Source organism: Heptranchias perlo, chromosome 15 (assembly GCF_035084215.1).
Source record: "Heptranchias perlo isolate sHepPer1 chromosome 15, sHepPer1.hap1, whole genome shotgun sequence".
NCBI classification, from domain to species: Eukaryota; Metazoa; Chordata; class Chondrichthyes; order Hexanchiformes; family Hexanchidae; genus Heptranchias; species Heptranchias perlo.
The window spans coordinates 36,431,849-36,446,038 of record NC_090339.1 but is presented as its reverse complement, the minus strand read 5'-3'; the positions used below and the strand labels follow the sequence as shown (position 1 = coordinate 36,446,038).

Sequence of the window (14,190 nt, the reverse complement as noted above, 5' to 3'; positions counted from 1 at the left end):
CACTCACCCACCACGCCTGTGCTCGATCATCAGTGGCAAAGCCTTCAGCTTTGTACACCCTTGTACTTGGAAATTCTGTTGCTAAATCTCTTTGTCTAACTACCTCTCTCTCTCTCTTCTTCAAAGGCTCTTTGACTGTATCTTTGACCTTCTCCCCAACCCCTCTCGTAATTTCTGCTTTATGCCCACTGCAGTCCCATATTAAGTACACATGGCGGTGGGGGGGTGCAGGAGTTGTTCCATGAAGGCCTCTAAATAAAATATAAGCTGTTGTTGCTGCATATCAGCAAGAATCCGTCAGTACTTCACCAAATTTCTCCTATTTTTCCTTGGCGAGCTTTGAACATATCAAGCTTAACAAAAGTGTTGAGGAATAGACCATTTTCCATTTAATTTTTACAATGTCAGCATCAAAAACTCCCTGATTAGGTACAGAGTGAAACTTCTTCCACACTGCTCCATCAAGCACTCCCAGGTCAAGTGTAGCATGGTTAGATATAGATGACTGCTCCTATGCTGTGTCTCAACAATAAGCCTTAACCCCAACCTCAATTCAGCATTCTCTAGTGTGCCAGTGTGGCACTTCTGTTGCCTTAGCAAGCCATCCTTCTAGTCTGATAGTTAGATTGTCAATTTAGTACAACAGCTATCTTCTGCGTAGTTTTAGTGTTGGGGACCTGTGCTTATTAGGAGCGAGACTGAAATTGCCCAAAACTCACTTCACTTCAGATGGCAGAGGAGAGAAACTTAGCTACTAATCATTCTGATTTGGACTTTAATCCAGACAGTGAATCGACCATGCCATATGCACACTACCCCCACTCACTTCACAATCTCCCTTTTAGTAAACCTAATTGATTCTGTTTTTTTGGTATCAAATCAGCTGGTCCTGAACAGTGAATGACGAAATGCTAACCCAGCTGGCAACATTTTTACCTCCACGGATATATAAAGTTAGTCAGGCTCTTACCGATCGGGGTCATGATGTCCCACACAGACATGCATGAGTGCGTTGCAAACAAAGCTGTAGCGATTGGCTGGGTTATCATTCAGGATTTTACCAAGCATGGAATAGCTGAAGTTGTGGGCAGAGGGGTTTTCAATGGCGTCGATCATGAACTCAGGTTCCCAGAGCATGTTGGAGTCAGAAGGATCAATATTACTGTAGATGGTATTCTTAACCTTGGAGCAGGCATCACTTATGGAAAAAATAAACAAAGTTACATCTCATTAAATGGCACCACTTTTAAATAAAAAGTCTTGTTTCCAGATTTGTCAAAATATGGCAAATGACAGTCTGTAATCTGAAATCCTGTACAAGTAGGTAGGGTGGGGGTGCCTGTGGAACAACAGGCTAGGGTTAAATACTGGACATAAAAGGATGGATGAATATTCTGAATTTTTTTAGGCATCATGAAGTATTCCTTCAGAACTTTCTCTCAGGAGATTACAGTTTTTTTTATTCGTTCATGGGATGTGGGCATCGCTGGCAAGGCCAGCATTTATTGCCCATCCCTAATGACCCTTGAGAAGGTGATGGTGAGCCGCCTTCTTGAACCGCTACAGTCCATGTGGTGAAGGTTCTCCCACAGTGCTGTTAGGAAGGGAGTTCCATGATTTTGACCCAGCGACGATGAAGGAACGGCGATATATTTCCAAGTCAGGATGGTGTGTGAATTGGAGGGGAATGTGCAGGTGGTGTTGTTCCAATGTGCCTGCTGTCCTTGTCCTTCGAGGTGGTGGAGGTCGTGGGTTTGGGAGGTGCTGTCGAAGAAGCCTTGGCGAATTGCTGCAGTGCATCCTGTGGATGGTACACACTGCAGCCACAGTGCGCCGGTGGTGAAGGGAGTGAATGTTTAGGGTGGTGGATGGGGTGCCAATCAAGCAGGCTGCTTTGTCCTGGATGGTGTCGGGCTTCTTGAGTGTTGTTGGAGCTGCACTCATCCAGGCAAGTGGAGAGTATTCCATCACACTCCTGACTTGTGCCTTGTAGATAGTGGAAAGGCTTTGGGGAGTCAGGACGTGAGTTACTCACCGCAGAATACCCAGCATCTGACCTGCTCTTGCAGTCACAGTATTTATATGGCTGGTCCAGTTAAGTTTCTGGTCAATGGTGACCCCCAGGATGTTGATGGTGGGGGATTCAGCGATGGTAATGCCATTGAATGTCAAGGGGAGGTGGTTAGACTCTCTCTTGTTGGAGATGGTCATTGCCTGGCACTTGTCTGGCGCAAATGTTACTTGCCACTCATCAGCCCAAGCCTGGATGTTGTCCAGATCTTGCTGCATGCGGGCACGGACTGCTTCATTATCTGAGGGGTTGCGAATGGAACTGAACACTGTGCAATCATCAGCGAACATCCCCATTTCTGACCTTATGATGGAGGGAAGGTCATTGATGAAGCAGCTGAATATGGTTGGGCCTAGGACACTGCCCTGAGGAACTCCTGCAGCAATGTCCTGGGGCTGAGATGATTGGCCTCCAACAACTACTACCATCTTCCTTTGTGCTAGGTTTGACTCCAGCCACTGGAGAGTTTTCCCCCTGATTCCCATTGACTTCAATTTTACTAGGGCTCCTTGGTGCCACACTCAAGGGCAGTCACTCTCACCTCACCTCTGGAATTCAGCTCTTTTGTCCATGTTTGGACCAAGGCTGTAATGAGGTCTGGAGCCGAGTGGTCCTGGTGGAACCTAAACTGAGCATCGGTGAGCAGGTTATTGGTGAGTAAGTGCCGCTTGATAGCATTGTCGACAACACCTTCCATCACTGTGCTGATGATTGAGAGTAGACTGATGGAGCGGTAATTTGCCGGATTGGATTTGTCCTGCTTTTTGTGGGGACAGGACATACCTGGGCAATTTTCCACATTGTCGGGTAGATGCCAGTGTCGTAGCTGTACTGGAACAGCTTGGCACTACAGTCGGGATGTTGTCGGGGCCCATAGCCGTTGCTGTATCCAGTGCACTCAGCCATTTCTTGAAATTACATGGAGTGAATCGAATTGGCTGAAGACTGGCTTCTGTGATGGTGGGGATATCAGGGGTACGGTAGCATAGTGGTTATGTTAATGGACTAGTAATCCAGAGGCCTGGACTAAAATCCAGAATCATGAGTTCAAATCCCGCCACGGCAGCTGGCGAATTTAAATTCAATTAATTAATTAAATTCAATTAATTAAATAAAAATCTGGAATTAAAATACTAGTATCAGTAATGATGGCCATGAAACTACCGGATTGTCGTAAAAACCCATCTGGTTCACTAATGTCCTTTAGGGAAGGAAACCTGCCGTCCTTACCTGGTCTGGCCTATATGTGACTCCAGACCCACAGCAATGTGGTTGATTCTTAATTGCCCTCTGAAATGGCCTAGCAAGCCACTCAGTTGTAAAATCTCGCTACGAAAAGTCACAATAAGAATAAAACCGGACGGACCACCCGGCATCGGACCACTAGGCACCGGACACGACAACGGCAAAACACCAAGCCCAGTCGACCCTGCAAGGTCCTCCTTACGAACATCTGGGGACTTGTGCCAAAATTGGGAGAGCTGTCCCACAGTCTAGTCAAGCAACAGCCTGACCTAGCCATACTTACAGAATCATACCTTTCAGCCAACGTCCCAGACTCTTCCATCACCATCCCTGGGTATGTCCTGTCCCATCGGCAGGACAGACCCACCAGAGGTGGCGGTACAGTGATATACAGTCAGGAGGGAGTGGCCCTGGGAGTCCTCAACATTGACTCTGGACCCCATGAAATCTCATGGCATCAAGTCAAACATGGGCAAGGAAACCTCCTGCTGATTACCGCCCTCCCTCAGCTGATGAATCAGTCCTCCTCCATGTTGAGCACCACTTGGAGGAAGCACTGAGGGTAGCAAGGGCACAAAATGTACTCTGGGTGGGGGACTTCAATGTCCATCACCAAGAGTGGCTCGGTAGCACCACTGCTGACCGAGCTGGCCGAGTCCTGAAGGACATAGCTGCTAGACTGGGCCTGCGGCAGGTGGTGTGGGAACCAACACGAGGGAAAAACTTACTTGACCTCGTCCTCACCAATCTACCTGTCGCAAATGCATCTGTCCATGACAGTATTGGTAGGAGTGACCACCGCACAGTCCTCGTGGAGATGAAGTCCCGTCTTCGCACTGAGGACACCATCCAACGTGTTGTGTGGCACTACCACCGTGCTAAATGGGATAGATTCAGAACGGATCTAGCAGCTCAAAACTGGGCATCCATGAGGCGCTGTGGGCCATCAGCAGCAGCAGAATTGTATTCCAGCACAATCTGTAACCTCATGGCCCGGCATATTCCTCACTCTACCATTACCAACAAGCCAGGGGATCAACCCTGGTTCAATGAGGAGTGTAGAAGAGCATGCCAGGAGCAGCACCAGGCGTACCTAAAAATGAGGTGCCAACCTGGTGAAGCTACAACTCAGGACTACATGCATGCTAAACAGCGGAAGCAACATGCTATAGACAGAGCTAAGCGATTCCACAACCAACGGATCAGATCAAAGCTCTGCAGTCGTGAATGGTGGTGGACAATTAAACAACTAACATCCCCATCCTCAATGATGGCGGAGTCCAGCACGTGAGTGCAAAAGACAAGGCTGAAGCGTTTGCAACCATCTTCAGCCAGAAGTGCCGAGTGGATGATCCATCTCAGCCTCCTCCCGATATCCCCACCATCACAGAAGCCAGTCTTCAGCCAATTCGATTCACTCCACGTGATATCAAGAAACGGCTGAGTGCACTGGATACAGCAAAGGCTATGGGCCCCAACAACATCCCAGCTGTAGTGCTGAAGACTTGTGCTCCAGAACTAGCTGCGCCTCTAGCCAAGCTGTTCCAGTACAGCTACAACACTGGCATCCACCCGACAAAGTGGAAAATTGCCCAGGTATGTCCTGTCCACAAAAAGCAGGACAAATCCAATCCGGCCAACTACCGCCCCATCAGTCTACTCTCAATCATCAGCAAAGTGATGGAAGGTGTCGTCGACAGTGCTATCAAGCGACACTTACTCAACAATAACCTGCTCACCGATGCTCAGTTTGGGTTCCGCCAGGACCACTCGGCTCCAGACCTCATTACAGCGTTGGTCCAAACATGGACAAAAGAGCTGAATTCCAGAGGTGAGGTGAGAGTGACTGCCCTTGACATTAAGGCAGCATTTGACCGAGTGTGGCACCAAGGAGCCCTAGTAAAATTGAAGTCAATGGGAATCAGGGGAAAAACTCTCCAGTGGCTGGAGTCATACCGAGCACGAAGGAAGATGGTAGTGGTTGTTGGAGGCCAATCATCTCAGCCCCAGGATATTGCTGCAGGAGTTCCTCAGGGCAGTGTCCTAGGCCCAACCATCTTCAGCTGCTTCATCAATGACCTTCCCTCCATCATAAGGTCAGAAATGGGGATGTTCGCTGATGACTGCACAGTGTTCAGTTCCATTCGCAACCCCTCAAATAATGAAGCAGTCCGAGCCCGCATGCAGCAAGACCTGGACAACATCCAGGCTTGGGCTCACAAGTGGCAAGTAACATTCGCGCCAGATAAGTGCCAGGCAATGACCATCTCCAACAAGAGAGAGTCTAACCACCTCCCCTTGACATTCAACGACATTACCATCGCCGAATCCCCCACCATCAACATCCTGGGGGTCACCATTGACCAGAAACTTAACTGGACCAGCCATATAAATACTGTGGCTACTAGAGCAGGTCAGAGGCTGGGTATTCTGCGGCGAGTGACTCACCTCCTGACTCCCCAAAGCCTTTCCACCATCTACAAGGCACAAGTCAGGAGTGTGATGGAATACTCCCCACTTGCCTGGATGAGTGCAGCTCCAACAACACTCAAGAAGCTCGACACCATCCAAGATAAAGCAGCCCGCTTGATTGGCACCCCATCCACCACCCTGAACATTCACTCCCTTCACCACCGGCGCACCGTGGCTGCAGTGTGCACTATCCACAGGATGCACTGCAGCAACTCGCCAAGGCTTCTTCGACAGCACCTCCCAAACCCGCGACCTCTACCACCTAGAAGGACAAGAGCAGCAGGCACATGGGAACAACACCACCTGCACGTTCCCCTCCAAGTCACACACCATCCCGACTTGGAAATATATCGCCGTTCCTTCATTGTCGCTGGGTCAAATTCCTGGAACTCCCTTCCTAACAGCACTGTGGGAGAACCGTCACCACACGGACTGCAGCGGTTCAAGAAGGCGGCTCACCACCACCTTCTCAAGGGCAATTAGGGATGGGCAATAAATGCTGGCCTCGCCAGCGACGCCCACATCCCGTGAACGAATAACAAAAAAGAGGCCGAGATGGATCATCCACTCGGCACTTCGGTCTGAAGATGGTTGCAAACGCTTCAGACTTGTCTTTTGCACTCATGTGCTGGACTCTGCCATCATTGAGGATGGGGATGTTTGCAGAGCCTCCTCCTCCCATTAGTTTTTTAATTGTCCACCACCATTCATGACTGGATGTGGCAGGACTGCAGAGCTTTGATCTGATCCGTTGGTTGTGGAATCGCATAGCTCTGTCTATAGCATGTTGCTTCTGCTGTTTAGCATGCATGTAGTCCTGAGTTGTAGCTTCACCAGGTTGGCACCTCATTTTTAGGTATGCCTGGTGCTGCACCTGGCATGCTCTTCAACACTCCTCATTGAACCAGGGTTGATCCCATGGCTTGTTGGTAATAGTACAGTGAGGAATATGCCGGGCCATGAGGTTACAGATTATGCTGGAATACAATTCTGCTGCTGGTCCATAGCGCCTCATGGATGCCCAGTTTTGAGCTGCTAGATCTGTTCTGAATCTATCCCATTTAGAACGGTGATAGTGCCACACAACACGTTGGATGGTGTCCTCAGTGCGAAGATGGGACTTCGTCTCCACGAGAGTCCACGAGGATTGTGCGGTGGTCACTCCTACCAATACTAGCATAGACAATTGCATCTGCAACAGGTAGATTGGTGAGGACGAGGTCAAGTAGGTTTTTCCCTCGTGTTGGTTCACTCACCACCTGCTGCAGGCCCAGTCTGGCAGCTATGTCCTTCAGGACTCGACCAGCTCAGTCAGCCGTGGTGCTACCGAGCCACTCTTGGTGATGGACATTAAAGCCTGTGCCCTTGCCACCCTCAGTGCTTCCACCAAGTCGTGCTCAACATGGAGGAAGTCTGATTCATCAGCTGAGGGAGGATGGCAGGTGGTAATCAGTCGGAGGTTTCCTTGCCCATGTTTGACCTGATGCCATGAGATTTCATGGGGTCCGGAGTCAATGTTAAGGACTCCCAGGGCCACTCCCTCCTGATTGTATATCACTGTACCGCCACCTCTGGTGGGTCAGGACATACCCAGGGATGGTGATGGAAGAGTCTGGGACGTTGGCTGAATGGTATGATTCTTTGAGTATGGCTATGTCAGGCTGTTGCTTGATTAGTCTGTGGGACAGCTCTCCCAATTTTGGCACAAGTCCCCAGATGTTAGTGAGGAGGGCTTTGTCGGGTCGACTGGGCTTGGTTTGCCTTTGTTGAGTCCGGTGCCTAGTGGTCCGATGCCGGGTGGTCCGTCCGGTTTTATTCTTATTATGACTTTTTTTAGCGAGATTGTAGCTCGGCCATTTCAGAGGGCAATTAAGAATCAACCACATTGCTGTGGGTCTGGAGTCACATATGAGCCAGACCGGGTAAGGACGGCAGATTTCCTTCCCTAAAGGGCATTAGTGAACCAGATGGGTTTTTACGACAATTCGGTAGTTTCACGGCCACCATTACTGATGCTAGTTTTTTTTTGCTGCCGTGGCAGGATTTGAACTCCTGACTCTGGATTATTAGTCCAGGCCTCTGGATTACTCGTCCAGTAACATAACCACTATGCTACTGTACCCTTGAGTGGGACAGATTCCATGATGGAGTGGATTATACATGATCTGTGGAAGGAACTGGCTTGATGGTCCAAATGGTCTTTTCTTGTTCAGTGCATTCTTAGACTTTGAACAGGGAATAACAAACTCAATAGAAATATCTAGGAACTAATCAACCTGAATTTTCAAACATATCTGCGGTTGCAGGAAAGATTTCCCCAATCCGTATCTCCACAAATCTCTCTCCCAGCCTTTCCACCAAATAACTCCCAAAGGTTGTCTGTGTCATAAAGCTTTCACATACTGATCTGCAACATGTCTGCAATTCTTACCCAAAGAGCTCTCCAAACTTGCTCTTCAAATGACTGCAGGAGGTGTAGAGATCATAGAGGTAGGCGAGGATACAACGTTCAGCAGAGGAACAGTCTGCTGGGTTAACACCATGCTTTACCACCCCACATAAACTGAAAAGGAAAAAGAAGAGGTTACTCATAACAAATGCTTTCCTTAAAACATTTTTTTTGGAGATGAAACACTATCAGCAGCACAGAAAGTTAATGTTTTCCCTTTATTCAACAGAACAAGAGTTAAAAACCTAGTCACATTTGCCAAGTAATCATTTGGAATTTGATTTATGGACTCCTCCATCAGAATACTGTGATTTTATAAATGTTCACTATAACAACATTACAACCTTTGTTTCACTTCACTTAAGAACAGTTATGGCCATGGCTAGGATGCAACATAGTTTCCCCAACATTAGGAAAAGATAGTATCTCAACCCTAATCTGACAGCCCTATCGCCCATGTAAATGCGACATTTCCCTTTTTCCTCATGGGCTGCTGAAGGTTGTTCCTATTGTGTTTGCCATAAACTGACAACTAATTGGTACAAAACAGCTTAAACAAATAGTAGACTTTCCCTGCCCTGGTGGTCATTTCCTGTTTTTTGATGTCTTCCAAATCACATTTATGCCTGCTATTCATAAAGTATTGCCAGTAACAAAATACATAGGGGCCCACCATAATAACATCCAAATGCATAATGGCCCCCAAACACATTTTCTTTACAATTCCTTACAGCAGTTATCCCAACATGCCAGAAGCAACAGAATAACGTGCTAGCTCACTGTACGTTCAGTCTCAACATTTCATTTTTTGGTGCAGATAACCCTCCCAATTGAGTCCCGCCAAGATAATTCACCATTCAGTCAAGACAACTTGCATGCAACCTTCTCTCAACCCTCCAATAATGCTGGTGTGAAGCCCCCATAGCACATTTAAAATGTGTTCAAATAAATCTACCTGAAAAACAGAATGTGAAAGTCTCACCCTTCAAACACTTGTGCTGTCTGATCAGGATTAAGGATAAGGCAGGAATGATAGCGCCGCAGGACCGCCACAATGCACAGACACAAACCCGTTGTGTAGCTGCCAACCAGGCTGGATGACTTCAGGAGTAACTCTGCTTCCACCACACTCAATTCATTCAGCAACTGCAGAAAGAGCAGAAACAGGCATGTAGTAAGCAGGATTCCTTATTAACTTTACATCCGAGGAACCCATAACTAAATAACCTAGCAATATAACAGAATTAAGGATGACGCGTGCAGATGGGACACAAGAGCTCCAACATGCTTGACTGCAATAACTCTACCTGCAATAAGCTTTTGCAATTTCAACTCTGTTGTTGTAGGGAGATGCCAACCAGGAGATCTAATGCAGTAACAAATAGAAGGCTGAAGAAGGAGAATGAAAGTCATCCCAGGCTACTCCAGTGCACTTCCTAAGAGCAAAACTGAAAGCAGCACTGGCAGAATCCGGAGGTATATTGAGACTTTACTGGGAGTGGAGGAGTAAGAACTGCAGAAATTAACTTACATAAAACAAAACAAGCAGACATAACATATGCAGCCTGCCACATGAAGGCAGATCAGTGCAGCCACATCTCAGTAGCAGACCACATGATGCCATAGTGCACATTATCACTTATTCCATTACAGATAAGTGAACATTATAAAAAATAATTTTAGCAGTAGCGGCTCCATTTTACAAGAACAAGATTGCTATTTGAAAACTCCTTCGATGGCTCAGTTTGCAAATACATTCCCTGGTATAATACTGAAACATACAGACCAGTCTACAGCAACAGATGCATTTCAATTGGCCTCAGCACTCTTGAGCAGGGAGGGTAGGGGCCTGGGAGCTGGAGAGAATCAACTATAGTTCCTACTCCTGATCGTTATTCAGGGAAGTGGGCTGGCAGATGTGCATGCGTGTGTGGACATTGGCTGAGGACATGATCAGGCTCAGCTGTAATGCTCTTCACTCAAAAACAGCCTACCAGCACTCACCATCTAAGCTCATGTATGATGAAGGACCAAATACATGAGGTAGCAGGGAACTGCTGACGTTCGTGGAATCATACTCCAGCCACATTCAGCGCCTTCAGGAGATGAAAGGGAAGGAGAGGGAAAATCCATGTTTGCTGCAGTTTTACACACAAACAGATCATTCTGAAGTTCTGGAATCATGGGTAACATCTGCTTAAGTGCAAATACTGCACCTGATGGACATTAGCAAATATCTGGGAAAGGAACAGACATTCTAATAACCAAATAACTTGGACACTCAAAATCCAGAAAGGTGCTACAGTCTATTACATGATGTAGACAGTGCAAGTCAATATCAGTAGCATGTAGTGCTATTTTTGCTTTTATTAGTGATCACGTTCTAGATTTCAACAGAGTCAATTGGTTACAATGGAAATTGTGGCTCACCATCATAGCAACACAAGTCCGAATCACCACTCTGTCTCTTGGGGTTTTAAGTAAAGCAAAGAAATAAAACAGACTAGTACCAAAGGTACCTGAATAGCAAAATCGATCAGCCCACTGATATTAAGGGAATACTCCATCAGATCGAAGATGAACTGAATGTGCTGAACAAGAGGCAGATGATAGGACATTCCTAAGGCAAAACTAGTGATCTGTTCCAGCACGTTCCGTGATACCTGTCACAACAGAAGGAAAAGAGAGAAAGTAAATACACAAGATTCTCAGTTTTTTTTGAAGAGATGGCACAAATACCATTCCTGGTACTTTCTCTTGCACTGTTCTTTGCTCCTTAATAAGTGTGAACAGCCAAAATTGAAGGGAAGGAATACACACATAATTTCTGCACATTTATCAGATATTCACTTAAACACAGACACCCACACAATTGCTTTTAATTATAAATTTGCTGCAAACAGATTAAGTTTTTATAAAGCATTAACTTTTTACTATAATTCTTTTTTAAAAAAAGATTGAGAAATATAAGTGAAGAACCAAGGTCGATAATGCAGGGCACCAACAAGGCTGAACAGAGCAGAAGCAGCGATAAATCATGTAGCAGTTGTTAGCTGATGCCTGCCCAAATTGGTTTAGCTCAAATCATTTTTATTTCCTGTCACAAAAGAGTGTGCAGCACGGTGTGACACATGCCGATTCCGACCATGTCGTTCAGCGATTTAAAGGTGTCCTATCCCTTACCTGAGAGGTAACTTGATGTTGATCAAAATGTGAAAGATGCTGAAATTTGGCAAATATATCCTCAGCTGTAGGAAAAGCTTCCGGTTTATTTTTCTTTCGCTTCTGTCCTTCCTCTCCACCTGCGGGAAGAACATGAAAGTCAACTGTTGCTTTATACAATCCTTTACAGCACACAAACGTGTAACATTGTTCAGGAAGCTTTGAAGGACATGCCAAGGGAAACCAGGTAATTACCCATCACAGCAGATTAACTACCTCAGATGTAACTTCAACCAGTCTCAGAATTACCATCATTTATAGCCAAGATGTGCCTATTTTGTGAAACAGTGCAAACATTTATACATTCCAAATATTATTTTTTCAAACATACAATATCCAGCGGCAATTAATCAACTGTGCTGCACAATGTGCATCACACTGGCTCATCTCATAATGCTCGCCTCTGTGTCTGTAGGTTGTGGGTTCGGGCTCTATACCATGACATAAATTCATAACCTAGGTTGACACGCTAGCACAGGACTGTGGGAATGTTTTTTTATTATTCGTTCATGCGATGTGGGCGTCGCTGGCAAGGCCAGCATTTATTGGCCATCCCTAATTGCCCTTGAGAAGTTGGTAGTGAGCCACCTTCTTGAATCGCTGCAGTCCATGTGGTGAAGGTTCTCCCACAGTGCTGTTAGGAAGGGAGTTCCAGGATTTTGACCCAGCGACAATGAAGGAACGACGAAATATTTCCAAGTTGGGATGGTGTGTGACTTGGAGGGGAACGTGCAGGTGGTGTTGTTCCCATGTGCCTGCTGCCCTTGTCCTTCTAGGTGGTCGAGGTCGCGGGTTTGGGAGGTGCTGTTGAAGAAGCCTTGGCGAGTTGTTGCAGTGCATCCTGTGGATGGTACACACTGCAGCCACTGTGCGCCGGTGGTGAAGGGAGTGAATGTTTAGGGTGGTGGATGGGGTGCCAATCAAGCAGGCTGCTTTGTCCTGGGTGGTGTCAAGCTTCTTGAGTGTTGTTGGCGCTGCACTCATCCAGGCAAGTGGAGAGTATGCCATCACACTCCTGACTTGTGCCTTATAGATGGTGGAAAGGCTTTGGAGAGTCAGGACGTGAGTTACTCACCGCAGAATACCCAGCCTCTGACCTGCTCTTGTAGCCACAGTATTTATATGGCTGGTCCAGTTAAGTTTCTGGTCAATGGTGACCCCCAGGATGTTGATGGTGGGGGATTCAGCGATGGTAATGCCGTTGAAAGTCAAAGGGAGGTGGTTAGACTCTCTCTTGTTGGAGATAGTCATTGCCTGGCACTTGTCTGGCGCAAATGTTACTTGCCACTCATCAGCCCAAGCCTGGATGTTGTCCAGGTCTTGCTGCATGCGGGCTCGGACTGCTTCATTATCTGAGGGGTTGCGAATGGAACTGAACACTGTGCAATCATCAGCGAACATCCCCATTTCTGACCTTATGACGGAGGGAAGGTCATTGATGAAGCAGCTGAAGATGGTTGGGCCTCGGACACTGCCCTGAGGAACTCCTACAGCAATGTCCTGGGGCTGAGATGATTGGCCTCCAACAACTACTACCATCTTCCTTTGTGCTAGGTTTGACTCCAGCCACTGGAGAGTTTTCCCCCTGATTCCCATTGACTTCAATTTTACTAGGGCTCCTTGGTGCCACACTCATTCAAATGCTGCCTTGATGTCAAGGGCAGTCACTCTCACCTCACCTCTGGAATTCAGCTCTTTTGTCCATGTTTGGACCAAGGCTGTAATGAGGTCTAGAGCCGAGTGGTCCTGGCGGATCCCAAACTGAGCATCGGTGAACAGGTTATTGATGACTAAGTGCCTCTTGAAAGCACTGTCGACGACACCTTCCATCACTTTGCTGATGATTGAGAGTAGACTGATGGGGTGGTAACTGGCCAGATTGGATTTGTCCTGCTTTTTGTGGGGACAGGACATACCTGGGCAATTTTCAACATTGTTGAGTAGATGCCAATCTTGTAGCTGTGCTGGAACAGTTTGGATAGAGGCACGGCTAGTTATGGAGCACAAATCTTCAGCACTACAGCCGGGATGTTGTCGGGGCCCATAGCCTTTGCTGTATCCAGTGCACTCAGCCGTTTCTTGAAATCACATGGAGTGAAGCGAATTGGCTGAAGACTGGCTTCTGTGATGGTGGGGATATCGGGAGGAGGCCGAGATGGATCATCCGCTCGGCACTTCTGGCTGAAGATGATTGCAAACGCTTCAGCCTTGTCTTTTGCACTCACGTGCTGGTCTCCGCCATCATTGAGGATGGGGATGTTTATAGAGCCTCCTCCTCCCATTAATTGTTTAACTGTCCACCACCATTCACGACTGGATGTGGCAGGACTGCAGAGCTTTGATCTGATCCGTTGGTTGTGGAATCGCTTAGCTCTGTCTATAGCATGTTGCTTCCGCTGTTTAGCATGCATGTAGTCCTGAGTTGTAGCTTCACCAGGTTGGCATCTCATTTTTTAGGTACGCCTGGTGCTGCTCCTGGCATGCTTTTCTACACTCCTCATTGAACCAGGGTTGATCCCCTGACTTGTTGGTAATGGTAGAGTGAGGAATATGCGAGGCCATGAGGTTACAGATTGAGCTGGAATATAATTCTGCTGCTGCTGATGGCACACAGCACCTCATGGATGCCCAGTTTTGAGCTTCTAGATCCGTTCTGAATCTATCCCATTTAGCATGGTGATAGTACCACACAACATGTTGGATGGTGTCCTCAGTGCGAAGACGGGACTTC

General features: G+C 47.1%; 1 protein-coding gene across 2 annotated transcripts in view; it reads right to left on the bottom strand.

Moving 5' to 3' along the window:
- med12 (mediator complex subunit 12) overlaps nucleotides 1–14,190 on the bottom strand; it is a 127,143-nt gene that overhangs the window by 55,347 nt on the left and 57,606 nt on the right. For both annotated transcript variants that reach the window (XM_067997068.1, XM_067997069.1), the window contains exons 17-21: nucleotides 11,421–11,539; nucleotides 10,757–10,900; nucleotides 9,220–9,383; nucleotides 8,220–8,351; nucleotides 971–1,198 (exon numbers count right to left, since the gene is read on the bottom strand). In XM_067997068.1, the coding sequence (XP_067853169.1) occupies nucleotides 971–1,198; nucleotides 8,220–8,351; nucleotides 9,220–9,383; nucleotides 10,757–10,900; nucleotides 11,421–11,539 (787 nt within the window). The remainder of the gene's footprint in view (nucleotides 1–970; nucleotides 1,199–8,219; nucleotides 8,352–9,219; nucleotides 9,384–10,756; nucleotides 10,901–11,420; nucleotides 11,540–14,190) is intronic.